This window comes from Dryobates pubescens, chromosome 23 (assembly GCF_014839835.1).
Source record: "Dryobates pubescens isolate bDryPub1 chromosome 23, bDryPub1.pri, whole genome shotgun sequence".
Lineage (NCBI taxonomy): Eukaryota > Metazoa > Chordata > Aves > Piciformes > Picidae > Dryobates > Dryobates pubescens.
Window position 1 is genome coordinate 7900222 of NC_071634.1, and position 16538 is coordinate 7916759.

General features: G+C 46.6%; 2 protein-coding genes across 2 annotated transcripts in view; both read right to left on the minus strand.

Moving 5' to 3' along the window:
* Window positions 1-843: 843 nt before the first annotated feature.
* RNF4 (ring finger protein 4) lies at window positions 844-10986 on the minus strand. The gene is made up of 8 exons (XM_054172173.1): window positions 10752-10986; window positions 9284-9344; window positions 8635-8755; window positions 7824-7903; window positions 6725-6734; window positions 5885-6050; window positions 4110-4158; window positions 844-3251 (listed from the first exon to the last, which is right to left on the minus strand). The coding sequence occupies exons 1-8, from the start codon at window positions 10829-10831 to the stop codon at window positions 3102-3104; spliced, it is 717 nt and encodes a 238-aa protein (XP_054028148.1). The 5' UTR covers window positions 10832-10986; the 3' UTR covers window positions 844-3101.
* A 2136-nt stretch (window positions 10987-13122) lies between these two features.
* The window catches only part of CFAP99 (cilia and flagella associated protein 99), a 42125-nt gene continuing 38709 nt past the window's right edge, over window positions 13123-16538 (minus strand). The window contains 3 exon segments of the mRNA XM_054172087.1: window positions 13123-13275; window positions 16304-16360; window positions 16362-16466. Of these exon segments, the coding sequence (XP_054028062.1) occupies window positions 13123-13275; window positions 16304-16360; window positions 16362-16466 (315 nt within the window).

A 16538-nucleotide genomic window follows, 5' to 3' on the forward strand; every position in this document is an offset into this window, starting at 1 on the left:
CCCCGAGAGACCCCAGAGCTGACTTTGTCTCCCACATCCTCAGTGCAGGAGTTACTAGGCAACCACCTCCACAAGATTCCCTGTCCAGGTAACAGGAGTTCTCTCTGCACACTGCAGAACAGGTAGCCTTTTTCTTTCCAGGAAATAAAACATTTCCCACCATAGCCAGCAACAGAGCAGAGAGGGTAGGAAAGAAGCAACACAACCAGAGGGTGCACAAAAACACCAGTCTGCAGCAAACATGCATCAGCAGAAAGCATCTGCACTTCAAGGGTGTTAGTAGCAGCACCTAAGTCAGAAGAATCCATCATTGCTAGAATCCATCACCTTTGGTAAGTCATGGGGAACAGGAGAGGGGCCTGAGGACTGGAGGAAAGCCAGTATAACTCTGGTCTTCAAAATGGATGAGAAACTTCATGCCAAATGAGTAAGAAAAGCAAATCAGAGAAACAAGACAACTTCAAGGCAACAGCATCGATGTGGTTTGTTTGAAAAAGAAATAAAAGAACTTTTCTAGTGACTTTCCACCTACTTTGTGCCTGATCCTGTCCTCAGCATCCCTCCTTGCTCTCTCCAGCAGTTCCTCACACATCACACACACAAGCAATAGGCAACAAGCTCCAGCAGCAGCTATCTACCTTGCAAGCGAGGTGTATGTACAGCTGGTGCCCTTGGAAGGGAGCCCTCTCTGCTGCCAGCTCCCCCAGCCTCAGGCAGAACTGCAACCATCATCCCAAACAACATACACTGACCAAAGGAACTACAAGGCTGGGGACTTAGGCTGTTTTTCCTCTCCAAATCAATTAAGACTGTGATTAGAAGAAAAAGTGCTTGATCAAATTGATAAACTTTATTTCAACCTGGTAAAAGAACCGTTTGCCTACCAGTGGAGGCTGGGAGAAATGGGACAGACAGACATGAATACAATTAAATACAGGGGGAAATGGAATTCTATACAAGACATACATTTACAGAACAGAAAAAAGTCTGTTTATTCTCTACTGGTTCCTGCCAACATGAAGCAGCACTGGAACTCAATGACACTGGGCTTTCTTTTCTCTTTTTCCCTCCCTAACCTCCCCCCTGTAATGCAATTCAGTTTTTTCCACATACTGAGACTCAGGATTTCTTTTGAGATGCACCAGATATGTGGCACTTCACAGGGTACATAAGAAGCCAAAGAGTTTTGTTCTGTGTTTTGTAGGTTGAGATATCTGGATTTCAGTTCAAGGTATTTCTTGAGACACAAACTATCAAGTGATATTTACAGAGAGGGAGTTGTGCAAAGGCATTTTAGGCTATGGCTAGTATACTGTGGAAGATGCATGGATACAAGACTCTCCTTCACCCTCAGAGGCAATTCCTCAGATCCCCTTCTTACCATCCCTCTCCTGCAGCAGCCACTGAAGGAACACTGGCCATCAGTGAGCTTTTTTCTTCTTTATTAAGCTACTCCTGTGGCCCTGAAGTGTCTCACCAGTGTTCAGGCTGGGCTGCCTCTCCCCGTGCAACGTTTCCAGCTGTGCCACTGATTAGCTGCTTTTTGGGACACAAACACCGGTTGTAGTTGTCACTGCACTGTCCTAAGCCTGCTGCAGTCCTTGCTTGCAGTTTGTGTCACCCATGGGAACACACAGCAACCTGTGCAACTGCTGAGCAGTTGCCACACTGTCACAATGCAAACTGCATATTCCTGACAACAGCTGATCTAGAGCTCTTCCAAAGCAGGGTGGGGAAAGGTACTGTAGTTCAGCCAGCCTTTATGGAACTAAACTCAGTGTTAGTACATCCAGAAACATCCCTAACCATCCTAACAAAAGCCTCTTTACCCCTGCACTCTTCAATACAGAACTTGAGGCTGCTAGTTAGAAGAGCTGAATTAATTAAAGGCTTCCTGCAGAGCCCTAGGGACAGGTTAGCAAAGACACATCAGGTATCAGCATTAACTAAATGCATCCAACCATCATGCTGCACCAGAGCACTGAACAGTATTTCCAGTCTTCATCATCAACCACTTGCCAAAGGGTGTCCAAGCCTCATTTTCTTTTTTCATAGCTGGGGCTACTGCAGATGTGGATCATACAGCACTGATTTCTATCACCTCATCTACATTTAACTCTTGTGATCCTGTTTGTATCAGCTCAGCTGGGATTCCGCATCAGCTTGCAGATTTTAGCTGTAACAGGGTTAAAGCAGAGATTGACAATTTGATCAGGAAGGTCTGTAGGTAGTTTGGTCTTCAGCTGACAAGAGGACAGCATACAATTGGCTTCTAATTTATTGCTAGCAAGCCTAGAGAAGACAATGTTCTGGGTACACAGGAGAGCGCCGGTAAACCCAAGAGACCATCTCACCATGTCAGAAAATAAAGGCTTAGAAAATCAGTTCAGTGCTGTGGTTCAAGTTCAGGAGTTGTTGGCAGTTAAACATTCCAGAATGTATTTTCCCACTGCACCCGTTGTCGTTTGTCTCTGTGCTTCAGATCTCATGGAGTTCACAAAGACACCTGCGTGTTCAAGCCCCCTGCTCAAAGCACCCAAGGGCTGGATAACAGCAGGTTCTGTTATTGCATGACCTCAGCTGTCAGTTTCATATCGATTTATGACAAAAATCCATCCTCACACAACTTACTCTTCTTGGGCAAAGAAGTTATAGCAGAATGCAACAGAGTCATGAGCTTCTCACAGGGCAACAACCGAAATGTAAGGAAAGGGGCAACCGCTCATCTGCAGCTGGGAAGGGAACTACTCTGCATCCGTACACCAGGGGGAAAATAACTTAGAATGAGGAATAACAAAATACTCAACTCCCTCTTATTAAAGCAAGAAAAAAAAAAGAAGGACATGGATGAGCTGCTTCCTTTCTGATGCAGGCTGCTGGTCCAGTTAGAAGACAGTCCTAAACTGAACATTATGACCAGGGACAGGACGAGAAGCAGCTTGGACCATAAGAAAGCTGTCAATATACATTAGAAGTTCTCCAGCAAAATCAGTTTTATTTGGATGCGTGCACAACTTGCTGCTCTTTAAATCTTCAGAGCACTGAAAACACGGTGTTTTCCCCAAAAATCCAGTAGAGTTTGTCCTGAGAAATAGAAGTATTCATATATAGATGGGATGATATTGTCTGTGATTGAGTTTCTTCCTGCAGGTTGGGCACGAGTTGGCATTCCGAAGGGAATCACGGAGGCACTGGCTGCAGAAGACGTGGCCGCATTTGGTTGACACAATCAGTCGTCCGCTTTGCACAATCTGGAGGGAAACAAACCATGACAGCTACTTAGGGTCAAGAACTTAACTTGCCTGGTGTGCTGGCACCAGGCAAATAGGACTTGGGAGTGTCTACAAAAACAGGGAACACAAATTAGGAAGAGCGTGACCAGCAGGTCAAGGGAAGTTCTCCTCCTACTCTACTCTACCCTGGTGAGGCCACATCTGGAGCATTCATGTTCAGTTCTGCACTCCCCAGCTCAAGAGATGCAGGGAAGTAGTGGAGAGTCCCAAGGGAAGCTACAAAGATGCTGAGGGGACTGGAGCATTTCTCTGAGGAGAAGCTGAGAGACCTGGGGAAGAATGTGATCAGTAGCTAGAGGGTGGGGGGCAAAAGGATGGGGCTGGGCTCTTTTCAGCTGTGTCTAGTTACAAGACATGGGGCAATAGGCACAAACTGAAACCCAGGAGGTTCCACCTAAGCATAAGGAAAAGCTTTCCTGTTGGGGTGCCAGGAGCAGGAAGCAGGCTGCCCAGAGAGGTTGTGGAGTCTCCCTCTCTGGAGAAGGATTCCAAACCTACCTGAACATTGCAGTCCTGGGCAGCCTGATTTAGTGACCCTGCTTTAGCAGTGGCGTTGGACTAAATGATCGCCAGAGGTCCTTCCCACTCCTACCACTCTGATTCTGGGAAGACCTTTCAGGGCCATCTTGGCAAGTATTTCTCCTGCTCTGTATACCACTCAGAAATGACTTGGAGTTACAAGCAGTTTCACCTTCAATTCAAGCTCTTTACTTCAAAGCCAACCCTCTGTGGCCTCCCACGTGACGCAGAATTGTGCAGTTCACCCTCTGCCCCATTCTCCCTCTGCCATGAAAGAAATGACATGTGGATCCTTACCTCTGAGTAGCCATCCATGCAAATGGGACAGCTGACGGTACCAGACGGCCTTGGCAGAGAGGACAGAACCAGAAAGAACAGGCATCCATGAATTTCACCATGCAGGGAGGGTAACTGACACAAACCATCATGCAATCGTCCAACAGCACAGACTAGCCACAGGGCATTTGATCTGCAGATCCCTGAGTACCTTTGACTCTCTAAGCTGTTGCATTTAATCAGTGGTTGGGGTTTCCCCTACCTAAAGGAAGGCAGTGCCTTGGTTTTCCTTAGGGAGAAGATGCCGTCAGTCAACCTGCTCTGTGACAAGTGACTGAGCAGTACACGTGTGGCTGTACTTATCTTCAGCAGGTGATCAATAAGAGGTTTGTAACAAAAGCATCTAGCTGTCCCTTAGAGACTATCCATTTGAGATGTGAAAGTGGTTTCCAGAAATCAAAACATCCCTGTTTGCATTTAACAACATCTCAGCCCAGTGACCTATCCACACCAAGAATTCCTTTCTTACCAAGTGGAGGGCAGGAGCACACCAAGGTGAGGAAACATGAACACATACATTCTTAGTTGAGAGACTGCAGCAGTGTCTTTTACAAGCTGTGGTTACAGATGTACCTCTCCTGCCTCCAGCTGTCTGGCACACACACTAACAGACACAGCTACTCTGCAGAAGGGATTCTCTGTCAGACAGAGCTTCCTGCCACTTTTATTTACAGATTCTCTATTTTAAACTATCACAGCAAGCTGCTTCCCTAAGCCTTACCATGAACACTTAGCTTCATTATGTCACTGACCATGCCAAACAACAGTTTGTTGCTTGGAACAGGTAGCATGAGACACACTTTATGCTGCCACATCCAGCTCAGGCAGTGAGCACTAGTAATGTTCACCCCTGGCTTCACAGCCATCATTTCACTCCATTAATTATCCCATTTTACTGCCCAAATTATTTATGCAGCAGCTATAACATTAACTCATTTATTACAGCTGGTGATAACCTTCCCCACAAGCAAGAGTAGTCTAACCCTGCAGGCAGCTCTCTGGTCACCTGCAGCACCAGTAGCTTTGTGGCAGAATTAAATGCTGCAGCATGAAGTGGTTTTGTTTCAGCCTTACCTAAGCAGAGCATGAAGGCACTTTCTTGAACAGAGAACTCTGAGATTGAAGAAACAAACCATTCATTTTTCACTTTAATTACTGGGATTTATTCACCTACATAACAACCAAGATTATAAAATCTACACATCCATTGTCAAAATGTGCTGGTTTAGAACAGGGTAAGCCCTAGGTGCTATATTTAAGACCTAACACCCAAATTTCCATGCCCAAGTTCTCTCTTTCTTTGCCTTCCTGTCATCTAAAATGCTCAAAGCACACCACCCTTATTAAAACCTGTACTTCCCCAAGCCCTAAACACTTTAAAACCCTTCTGCACCACAATTCTCATGAGGTCTCCCCATGTCACACGGACACCTGAATTGATGCAATTAGCACAGTACATTGTGTCATTGTTAACATCACGAGTGCTCCTAGAGTAGGACTTCACTGTTCCTCTGCAGAATGGGGTTTGTACTGTGCAGACATCTGACTGAAAAGCCCTGTCACCACCTCACATGCAAACATGTCAGAGCTCCATGACATACTTGGGACAGCACAACCACCATTACCTCCACAACTGCTGTGCAACTAGATTAAGACTACAAAGCCCAGCTACAGCAATATAACTTAGTCACACATATATCTATGAATTTACTTGGAAGGGCATGAGGCATACATACTTGGAACCTGCAGTTTCATCTTCTAGTGGTCCCAGTTCTCGAGATACTTTATTTGTCACATACACATCATTGTCTCTTGTTTCATCCTCATCATCACTACTCAGCACACAGCTGTCTGACTGTCTCTGACTTCTTAGTCTGAGGTTTCTCCTTGGCCGTTGATTCTCTGCAATTTAATTGTGGTAAGTTAGATGCAATAATTATCCCCCTGCATCAAGCCTTCAAATGGGTGATTATGAATATTCTGCAACAGCTGATCCTCTAAATGGATCACATTCAGCTGGGTTCAAAGCAAACAAGCTGGTTTCCTAAACATTAAAGCTGGACACTTCCAGACACTCTACTACAAATCTACACAAGACAGTTGGTTTGCCCTACAAAAAAGCTAAGGCTTGTTCTGGAAGATGCCTGGTGTCTTACAAGTTTCATACAGTTACACTAGCTGTGAATACATCACCCTTCTAGGAGGAAGCTACCTCTCCCTTAAAAAGGCTAAAAAAAGCCTTTTGGCATTTTCTTAGTCAAAAGCAGGCATTCCAGAGCTAGGAAACATTAGCATCAACTTTGGGCTCACAGAACTCCTGCTTGTGGAAAATAACAAAAGCTGTTTTGAGCAGCTCTGATGTATTTTATTTCAGGTAGTTTCTACAAGCTCTGATAGACTCAAACACAGACTGGGCCCATTCTCTAAGGCACTGGCCAGATACTTCAGCATTGTCCTTTGCCTTTGGGTAAATGCAGTTTCAATCAAGGCTGCTCAGGTTCACAAGTTTGTCTTGGAATTGTCCTCAACTTAATTTTTCTGTCTTTTCCATTGTCAATGGTAAAACATCAACTCACCTTCAACAATCTTGCATCAATATAGATGGAAGGGAGAGAAAAGAAAATACAGTTAGACTGGTGTGCACCTCAAGTGTAACATACAAACAGCAGATAAGCCAAGCAATTCCAGCAGCATAAGCTAAGGATGGCAGGGTATCACTCTTTTGATTAAGAATGCCTCAAGTCCTGGACAGTCAGCTGCTGCTCTGAAAAGAGCTAAGTGGGTCTCTGTTTCTGCTCATGCTGCTGCAATGGGACAGAAATGGAGGCAGCTTATGAACCACCTGAACACCTTCCTCCCTGCCCCCCCAGCTTTAGTGCTGCCATTTGATTTAGGCTGCAAGAGATTATTCCCCTCTTTCTGCCTCAAACAGGCAACACTTCACAGTAGACTACTGGCTGCTGAAGAAAAAAAAAACCTCAAACCCTAACCCTGCTATTGTCTTTGGTGGAACTAGCACTGGGGCAATGCAGATTATCTGCTAAGGCTGGAGGCCTGTCCCTTTGTTCAGGGGCAATTCCAGCAGGAGAGACTCCCATGCTATTCCTGCTGCTGCATTCTGGTTTGCACTGAAGCAGAAGCATCCCAAAACAGAAGTTGCAAGTTCCACTGCAGCCTGGATCAGATACTCATCCAGCTTTATTAATAGCAATAAATAAAAAATCCAAGTGGATTGTTTTTTTAGGACTTCATGGAGTAATAAACTGAACTAGTTTGTACTATGCCTATGTACAGCTCTACTTGGCATCTCTGTACCTGGAGTCCCTTAAACTAATGTTGCAGCTAAACAATTCCTATTTGTGATGTCCAAGACTTCTATCTCCTTCACTTTTTATCTAAATCATTGTCCTATAACTTTGATACATCTATTGTAGCTTCAGCTTGCAATTGCAGCTCCCTATGACCCATCGTCGGGCTACATTCTCCCTAAGTTCTGGAGCAAAAAGCTATTTCAGATCATCCTCTCACTCTGCAAGTGCACCTCCAGAGCAGGGAGCTTTCATGCACTCACAACTTCAACTTAAACCTTATCCTTGGAGCCAGATTCTACCAGGGATCACAACAGAAACCCAACTGGACTAGAAGATGTAGAGAAGTGTGTCATTCGCTACTTACCACAACAGAATCGTTGTGAGTTAGATCAACGACTACAGGTTCAGAAGATTCACAAGTGAGATCTACTACTTCTTCACCAGCTTAAACCCAAAACATTAGAAATAGAATTAGAAGTTGCAGAGAAAAAAAACCTGCCTGCCACTCTGTAACAGGCTGAGCTATGATTCAGCCTTGACTCGTCCCTATTCTCTTCAGCAACACATGCAACATTTCACTCGGGCTTTGACCTCCAGAGCACTGCCCACATAAGAGCATTGCCACCATCACCACTGTCTTTGGCCAGCTGCATTAGCAAGTGGCTGTGCTCCTCATACAGTTTTATGCTATGACAACAGCTTGTGGGAGGTACACAGCAACAGATTATTCACTGAACAGAGAGGCAGGTTTCTGGCACAGAATAAAACATGAATCATGCAGGATATGACAATTTTACAGCACCAGGCTGCACAGGTTCCCCCGAGGGACAGGGCACAACTAATGATAAACTCCTCATTATCTTCCTCTGACTTGGGAGCTCCCAGATGTAGTTGGTCATTCTCTGTAGTGGAACTGCAGTGACTCCCAGCACATCAGACCAGCAGCACCTGAGTAACTTTCTGCCACAACTCATCTACCAGGAGTGGTGAATGGATTTCCTCTCAGGAACAAACTAAGCCAGCTGCCAGGAACCTTGTTGTTTATAGATGCCACATGAGATGCTTTTTAAAGAACAGGCTCCCCTTCCTCCCCAGTAAAGGGCCTAGAAACTGGCACAACCACCCAAGCCTCCAGAGGCAATCTTTGTTTTTACCAAGTCAACAAGAAAGCTTACCACTTTCTTCAACTTCTATTGGCTCTGCCTCTGAAGCCATTTCTGCAGTAGAAGCCACTAGCCTGTTCCGCTTCCGAGCTTGCCTGGCATTTACTGCTCCCCCGCGGCGCTTTCGCTGAGTCTAAGAGAGAAAAAAGCCATGGCACTTGCTTTAGCAGCAACATCAACGTGGCCCTGTCTTGGCAGCACCACTGAAAGCACACAAAGATGCACAGAACACCCCCAAGAAAGGCTGTCACATGCACTGAATGGTGGTGTGGGTCATTCCTACCCAAACCTATCACATTAAGGACAAGACATCACCCAGATCTCTCACCAGCTGGGTCACAAGGAACACCCACGGTGGCTCACAAAAGACAAGACTGATTCACAGTTCTATCAAGGTTTTGCATTTCTGACCTACTACTAGTACCAAGAGATTAAAAAGCTACAGTAGACCAGAACATGGAGTTCTATGAAGTTGTAATAGTTTGTACTTCCTGCACATTCTTTGAACCATTTTGAGAAGTACCACAAAAACGTGTTTGCATTGAGGAGTAAAATACTTACTGTGCTCATGGTGTTTCTTGATCTAAAAACCACAGAAAAAGGAAGAGGTACTAATCCCAAAACAGTAATTGTAAGGAAGGTACAAGGATCAATTCCTTACATTCCTCTTGGTAGCACACTGTACAGATTGCTCAGGGTCTGGGAATGATGCTCTCCCAAACCTGGAAGAAAAGGGGAGAGAAGATGACCTGTCTGTATTGCTTACTCTCTGAAGCAAACACCCTCCCCGAGATTCCCATTCCCGATTCACTACTTTCTGTCCAAAGCTAGAGAGGAAGTCCCAGAGTTCAGTACTTGCACCTCAGACACTTGCAGCTGGGCCTAAAGCCTCCATCATTTGTACCCATTTCCTAAACTCAAGACCAGAGTAAGCTGTTTTGTTACAACAAACTGGGGAAGCCCAGTGAAGTGTCACTGAAAGCAACGTTTGCGTGTGGGCAGGAACCCCTGGGAAATGTGCACTAAGCAGCCATTTTCTGACAACAAAAAGTTCCAGGTAAGCAGTTCCCTTCTCCAACCTGCCTCCAGATTCCAACAGGTGTGAACTGAACAGCTCACGAGGATTTTAAATCCAGCAAAGCACAGAAAATTCAGTTTAGGAATACCTGTGGATCTGGAAGGGAATTATTAGAGGAAACTTCTTCACTGAAAGTTATATCAAACACAGAACAGGCTGCCCAGGGAGGTGGTTGAATCCCCATCCCTGCAGGTGTTGAAAAGAGGCAGAGAGTAGTGCTGAGGGACATGGTTTAGCTCCAGTCTTGGTAGAGTTACAGAATGGCTGGACTCGATGGTCTTAAAGGGCTTTTCCAACCAAAGTGATTCTATGACCACCAGCATCAACATGACCCAGCTCAGGAGAGTTGTGTTTATAAACACAAGCAAATCAGACTGCTGGAATTTATTAAGACTACAGGAAGAGTCCCATGATTGAGTAGCATTTTTGTCTTGCAAGAACCAACCTCTTCTATGGGGCTACAGATTTCCATGTTATGTGCTTACTCAGGAAGTCACTGAAAGCTGATTACCCAAACTGCAGGAGCAGTCAGCAGAAATCTAGCAAAACTCACTTTCTTCAATACACCACAGTTCAAGCTAGGAAGTGCAGAAGGGCTGAGGGAAACAAAAGAGTTCCAATTTTTCATCTGCAGACACATACCCATCAATAAGAATTACTACAGGATTTTCAAAGCCTCAGGAGCACTCAGTGTAACACTATCATTTGTTATACAGGACTGCCTAGCAAAAATGACAAGGTCTCTATACTCCCCCTCCAGCAATCACTTTCAAACCCAGCACCAAGCCTCCCAAAAGCAGGCAATGCAAACATTTACCATCCATCTCCTATCAACCCACACCAACCTCCCTCCTCCTCAAATACCAAGTGACTCCAGCTGAAGCTGTTGGCAAGCCCATCTACTACACTTCGAGCAAGCTGCATTCAGATGGCAATTCAAATTTCTTGAAGTAAGATTTCTTTTTAAAACCTCGAGGTTTTTAAATGTGAAAACACAGCAGAGCAACTTAGCGAGCCAAAAAAAAACCCCCCACTTTTAACTTCTGCAGACCTTTCCCTGCACGGCCGCCAGACGACACAGCAGCAGGAAAAGCCACTCCCCCTCCCTCCCATACGCGGAGCTCTGCACATGCAGTTACTGCTCCTGTCACTTTGCCTTCCCAAGGGCCTAAGCAGTGTTGTCCTGGTAACAAGAAAATTCGAGGTTTATTCCAGCTAGCTCTCTAGCTGTTTAACGACTAGGTCTGCCGACCTTTCTCCTTCCAGGTAGATGCTTGAGATAAACAAAGGAAAAGTCAATTAAATGGAGAATGTTTACACTAGGAGCAAAGGAACACTCATTCCCATAGTCATCATTTTGCTCTCCTGCTATTTATTTTTCCTCTCTAGAAGTGTTGAGATCTTCACCGAGCTCAAACTGGCCTAATCAAGCATGTTTGAATTATAATTCCAATCTCCTCCTCCCCCCAGGATTCTCTAGCCAACATAAACAACTTCTCTTACACCTTGGTCTCATGTGCTTTGCATAAATCGAGGACAATTGGCTTTGGCAAGAAGCAAACATTTTTACCACACACTAACACAAACAAGGTATCATAATCCTAAGCACTCACAACACAAAGTATAAATATCTGGTGTATGCACTGTACAGCTGATAAAACCAGTACATGGTGTGTATCAAAACATGACATGTTAGGCCTTCGAGATTTTGCTTCTCATTTCTACTCTTAAAACCTCTCTCTGCATGGGAAACACTATCAAAGATACAGCATGCATAAAAAAATACATTCTATGCTCAGAAGATGCACATAACAATCACAAAGGGCTAGTCTTCAGGTTTTTTTAATCACAAAGAGCAGTAATCTACTATTTTACCCGTTCAAAACTTTCCTAGCATGTATTTCCAGTACCCTCAAAAACCTTCTCATTTTTTCAGGTGTACTACACCAACCCCAGCAAAACCAAAAGCTGAGTCTATTGTGTTCCATCCAAATTAGGTCAAGCAGTCCAATGACTACAAACAGTAACGATGACAGAGAAACAGCTACCATAGAGATACACCTTCCTGTCTGCTCTAAGCAGTCAACCACATCTGCAGATAAATAAGACACAGGTGTTAAGCAGCTTAAGAAAGAAACCCCACAACAACAAGAAAACAAATCCAAAGAAAAAGGAGAAGGGCACAAACCACCCACAGAACAAAGCACACCAACATTTTTCAGTGGTCAGATGTCCCATTTCAGAATTAACAAAAAGCTGAAGACTGGCCAGAAAAAAAAAAAGCAACTGACTACTGTTACTGCACAACTCCAGATGACAGCTTACTTTCACTAGTCCCAAAATCAAATACAGAAGACAGGAAAAAGATGTTGAGGCTTCCCACGTTCTGCAGTGGAAGTGTAGGGGGTCAGTGAAGTAGGAGAGCAGCACTCCCTCCACTCCTGCTGTCACACAAAATGGGAGGACGGACTACCGGCTTCACACTGCCAGATCCACCGCACGTCCTGAGCCACTCCTGTTCCTCCAGAGGAGAGAAGCTACGCCATCAGCTCTTCTCCAACACTTGTCTCTTCCAGCCACTTCAGGACACCCTCTGAACGTCCCTCGCAGCACATACAGTTTCTGACACAGTGAGCACCAGGGGAGCCGGAGCAGTCTGCCCCTAAGGCCCGGCTGGTCTCATTTTCGCTGGCATGCGGGGCAGGCCTAGCTGTGCCCCGGACCCCAGAGCTGCCGGCCGCCCGGCGCTAAGAGGAGCGGCCGCGCCGGGCGGCGGGGCCGGGGCCGACCTTGAACGCTGGGCTTCGGCACTCGCAGGCCCCGGAGCACCCCGCAAAGGCAAAGATTATAAAAACATATACATTAAAACCCAGGCGGTCCGGACAGTGGGGAAGCGGGACACGCTGCACAGCAACACCGGAGCCGAGAAGGCAGGCCGGGGACAGCTGAGAGGAAGCCACTCAGGGCCGTCACAGCGGCGGGCAGGGCCGTGCCCCTGCTGCACGCCCGGGAAACAGAGCTCAGGTCACCGTCCCCACTGGGGAAAAGGAAAGAGCGCCGGCCTCGCCCCGCCGCACAGGGCCCTGCTCCCAGCACCGGCGGAAGATGCCTCGTCTCCCCCAGCTCCCCTCAGCGCCGGCCCAGCCCGCCCCTCCCCCACGGCAGCCGGGGGCGGCAGCCTTCCCCGTCTCCCTCCTCTCCCCTCACCTGCCGCCCGTCGCCCCGGACGCCTCAGAAAGGCAAGGCGGGTCCGGTGCCGCCGGCGCCACTCGCGGACAGCGCTCGTAGACCCACGGCAGAAACCCCCGGCCTGCAACACTCACCCTCAACGCCCGGCCCGGCAGCGGCTCAACGAAACGCCCTCCCCCCCTCCTCCTCCGCGATTGGAAGAGCTTGCGAGCCGCCTTTAGCCGATTGGTCCGTCAAGCATAAAACCGCCCGCGGCTCGGCCCCGCCCCCTCCCTGCCCCGGCGGCACAATGGGAGTTGTAGTTCGTCGTGCAGCGGGGGGCGGAGCGAGCGCGCGGCCTGCGGCCAGGCGCCGGCCGGCAGCCAGGTGCCGGCCGGCAGGGACTGCTTTGGGCGAGGAACGGGGGCCTGGTGTCCGCTGCACGCTGCTGGGCTGGAAACCCTCAGCCTTCCTCAGGTAATCTGGGCCTTGGTGCGCATCAGCACACCACAGCTGCGTGCAGAGACTTTGGCGGGCTGGCCATTTGCGCGGCCAGGAGAGCTCTGAAATGTGCAGCTTGCAGCACCACTACAGGGAAAGGTTTTCGTCGTGAATCTCTCACTCAGATCAGCCAGGCGAAGCCTCTGATTTTTTAAAGCCTGTTTCGTTAGATGATTTAAGAGTCATAGATTCATAGTATGGTTGGGGTTGGAAGGGACCTTCAAGATCATCTAGTTTCAGCCACATGCCACAGACAGCGACACCTCCTACTAAATTAAGCAAGGCCTCATCCAGCCTGGCCTTGAATACCTCCAGGGTGGGAGCATCCATGACCTATCTGGGCAGCCTGCTCTGGTGTCTCACCACCCTCACTGCAAACAATTTTCTCCTGGTACCCTGTGTGTATCTGCCCTCCTCAAGCTTCAATCCATTCCCTCTCTTCCCATCACTACAACCCCTTGTAAGAAGTCCCTTCCCAGCCTTCTCCTAGGCCCCTTTCAAGTACTGTAAGGCTGCTTGGAGGTCACCCTGGAGCTTTCTCTTCTCCAAGTTGAACAGCCCCAACTCTCTTAGCCTGTATCCATATGAGAGGTTCTCCAGCCCTCTGATCGTCTTTGTGGCCCTCCTCTGGCCCTGCTCCAGCAGCTCCATGTTTTGGCTGCAAATAGTGTAACAAGTGTGTAAATGAATGACTCAGGAATGACTCATCCACTTGTGTTTCCATGGAGCACAAGTGCAGAGGCATTGCTGACTCGGTTATCTGTGCATGGATTAACCAGGCTGTGGGTGGGCTGTGCCACAGGCCCTAGCTTGAGGCAGCAGTGTCAATGCAGCTGTATTGCCTCACACCTTACCTGGCTCCAATGGCAATGCAGCTGCTTTTGTAATAAAATGCTCATAAGTCTGCCTCTGCATTGGATCACCTCAGGTTTCTGTCTACCACATTGCTGCAAAAGGAATACAAGAGAAGGTGCTCTAGTGGCCAGGGGCAGAGTGGTTCTGGGTAGCACCTGCTGCCTCCAATGTCAAGTTATCCATCTCTGTCAAGAGGAATGTGGCATTTTTAATGTTATTCTGTGTATTCTGTTGCAAGGCCCTCCCATCACTGAAAAAAAATACTAAGCTATATTGACAAAAAAATGTCAGTACAGGAATATATTGACATTTTCCCCCAAAGACTCACATTCTTCTATGCTCATTGAAACACTGATTCTAAGGATGACTTCATGCATCCTAAAGTAGCAGTAGAGCTATTTGTGACTTCTGAAGGTAAAAATCCCACAGCTGGATTCCTCTGTTCCTCAGCCTTTTCAGTTGAGAGCAGGGAGAACTTGGAGAAGGAAATAGTTATGAATCAGCTTGATTGCAATTCAGAAGGAGCTCTGAAAACTGTGTCCAACATGGCAGAGGAAGAAGCATGCATTATGAAGGGGGTTTGAAATGCCTGTATCAGGTGTCTAAATCCACCTGCCTATGTATTTCCTTAATGAGGATTTTACAGTTTTTTAACATTATCAAAGGAACTCATCAGTTCTGTAGGATCCCAGACCATGGCTGCCAGCCTTGTTAATTGCTGTCTTCTGAATTACTGAGGTGACAGAGTCACTCCTTGGCTTTGTTCTGGGATACAATGCAACAGAATGGTGAGCAACCACAAAAGGAAGATAAACTCCCTGGCACATCCTTGTTGGTTTAAGTTACTACAATCCCCCACTAGGCATAGCGCTGTAATTCCCTCTTCTCTGTGTTTCTCCTGCTGTGATTCCTTCTTTCCACTCTCCTAAGTTCCTTAACTCTTCCTTCAAAGCATGAGCCCTGCATGGTTTTCCTGGACTACTGTAGCATGTACTTTGAACCAAAAATGCAGTCCATTTTAGCAGCCTGCAGACTGTGGAAGTGATCTTCACAGCTAGGTGGCAACAAAAGAATTCCATTAGACTCCCTTCAGTAAAACACGAGAAACGGAATGTTGCAAGAGCATTAAAAGCAGCTGCCTGACTGATGTCAGCCACAGTCTCCTTCAATTTAAATATTTGCAATAGCCATAATTAAACACTTAGTAACTGGCATGGAGTTAAAATAGAAATACATTACATAGCCCTACTGCTGTGCAGATTTTCATGCAGATTTATATCCTCCTTGGCTTTGTGCCTAGAAGAAGTCTCGTGATTTAAAGGCTGTTTTACACAGTATAGAAATTGTCGTGGAGGGCAAATTATCTTCTAGGTGAGTAGCAGGACTTTGACTTTTTCTGGAAGCAGCTCCCTAAAGAGATCAAACAATGTTGTGTTCTCCTGCCATTGTTTCAAGTCTGAAGGCATTCAACATCTGCAAAGAGATGGATGGTCTTTTAGGGTCACTCAGTTGTGACTCTGGCTGCTGGAGGCTAGCACATCATCTGAACTTTCTAAACACGTTTCCCCTCAGCCAGTAAAACCAGAGTGGAAACTGGTGATCCTCCTGTTCACAGCTCCTGTCGTGCAGGAAGATGTGTTAGGGATCTGGGCTGACCATGCCTTCTGAAAAGATGCAACTATCAACAAATGTTGCTTGGTTTTAGCCCTCATTTTCATTCTTTTGGAGGATGAGCATAGCAAACCATGGCCCAGGGTGCAATGCTAACAGAAACACACATCTCAACACTCTTACCCAGATATTTGCCATTCTGCTGTAGGAACTCTAATGGTAAGGCTTTGCTCTCTTAAGGCTTTTGATTCTAAAGAAAATGTATCATTATAGCATGAAAACAAAATTCTATCACAATGAAATTAAGGCATTTTTATTCCAGTGTGCCTCTCTTGTGCCTCTGTGACCCAAATTTCTCTAATCAGACTGCAAAGGTGAAATAAAGATTAAAATTCAACCTTGTAGTAAATAGGCACACCGGGAGGTTTCCAGCAGGCCTGAATCTGTTCCAGGTGGAATTTATTTTACTTCAGAGCACAGTATACAGGTTGTGGCTCCACTTCTTGCAGCTTCACAGGCAGCTGAAGCTTTTCTGAGCTGTTTCTCTGGCCATGAAGCCGTGTTGAAGGATCTTGAACTGTCTCTCCCGACTCTCTTCCAGTCGCTTCCAGTGGTTCCATTGTGACAAATCCTGAGGAGAAGACACACAGCTGATCAGACTGTAGATGGTACATGGGATCTCTTTGGAGGATGCACTGAGCTT

Coding starts and splice junctions, on each gene's coding strand:
- RNF4 (XM_054172173.1), bottom strand. CDS start 10,831: ATGTGCAGAGCTCCGCGTATGGGAGGGAGGGGGAGTGGCTTTTCCTGC. Junction 8,756..9,283: donor AGTGTGCTACCAAGAGGAAT/GTAAGGAATTGA, acceptor TTTCTCTCTTAG/ACTCAGCGAAAGCGCCGCGG. Junction 7,904..8,634: donor AATAGAAGTTGAAGAAAGTG/GTAAGCTTTCTT, acceptor TTTGGGTTTAAG/CTGGTGAAGAAGTAGTAGAT.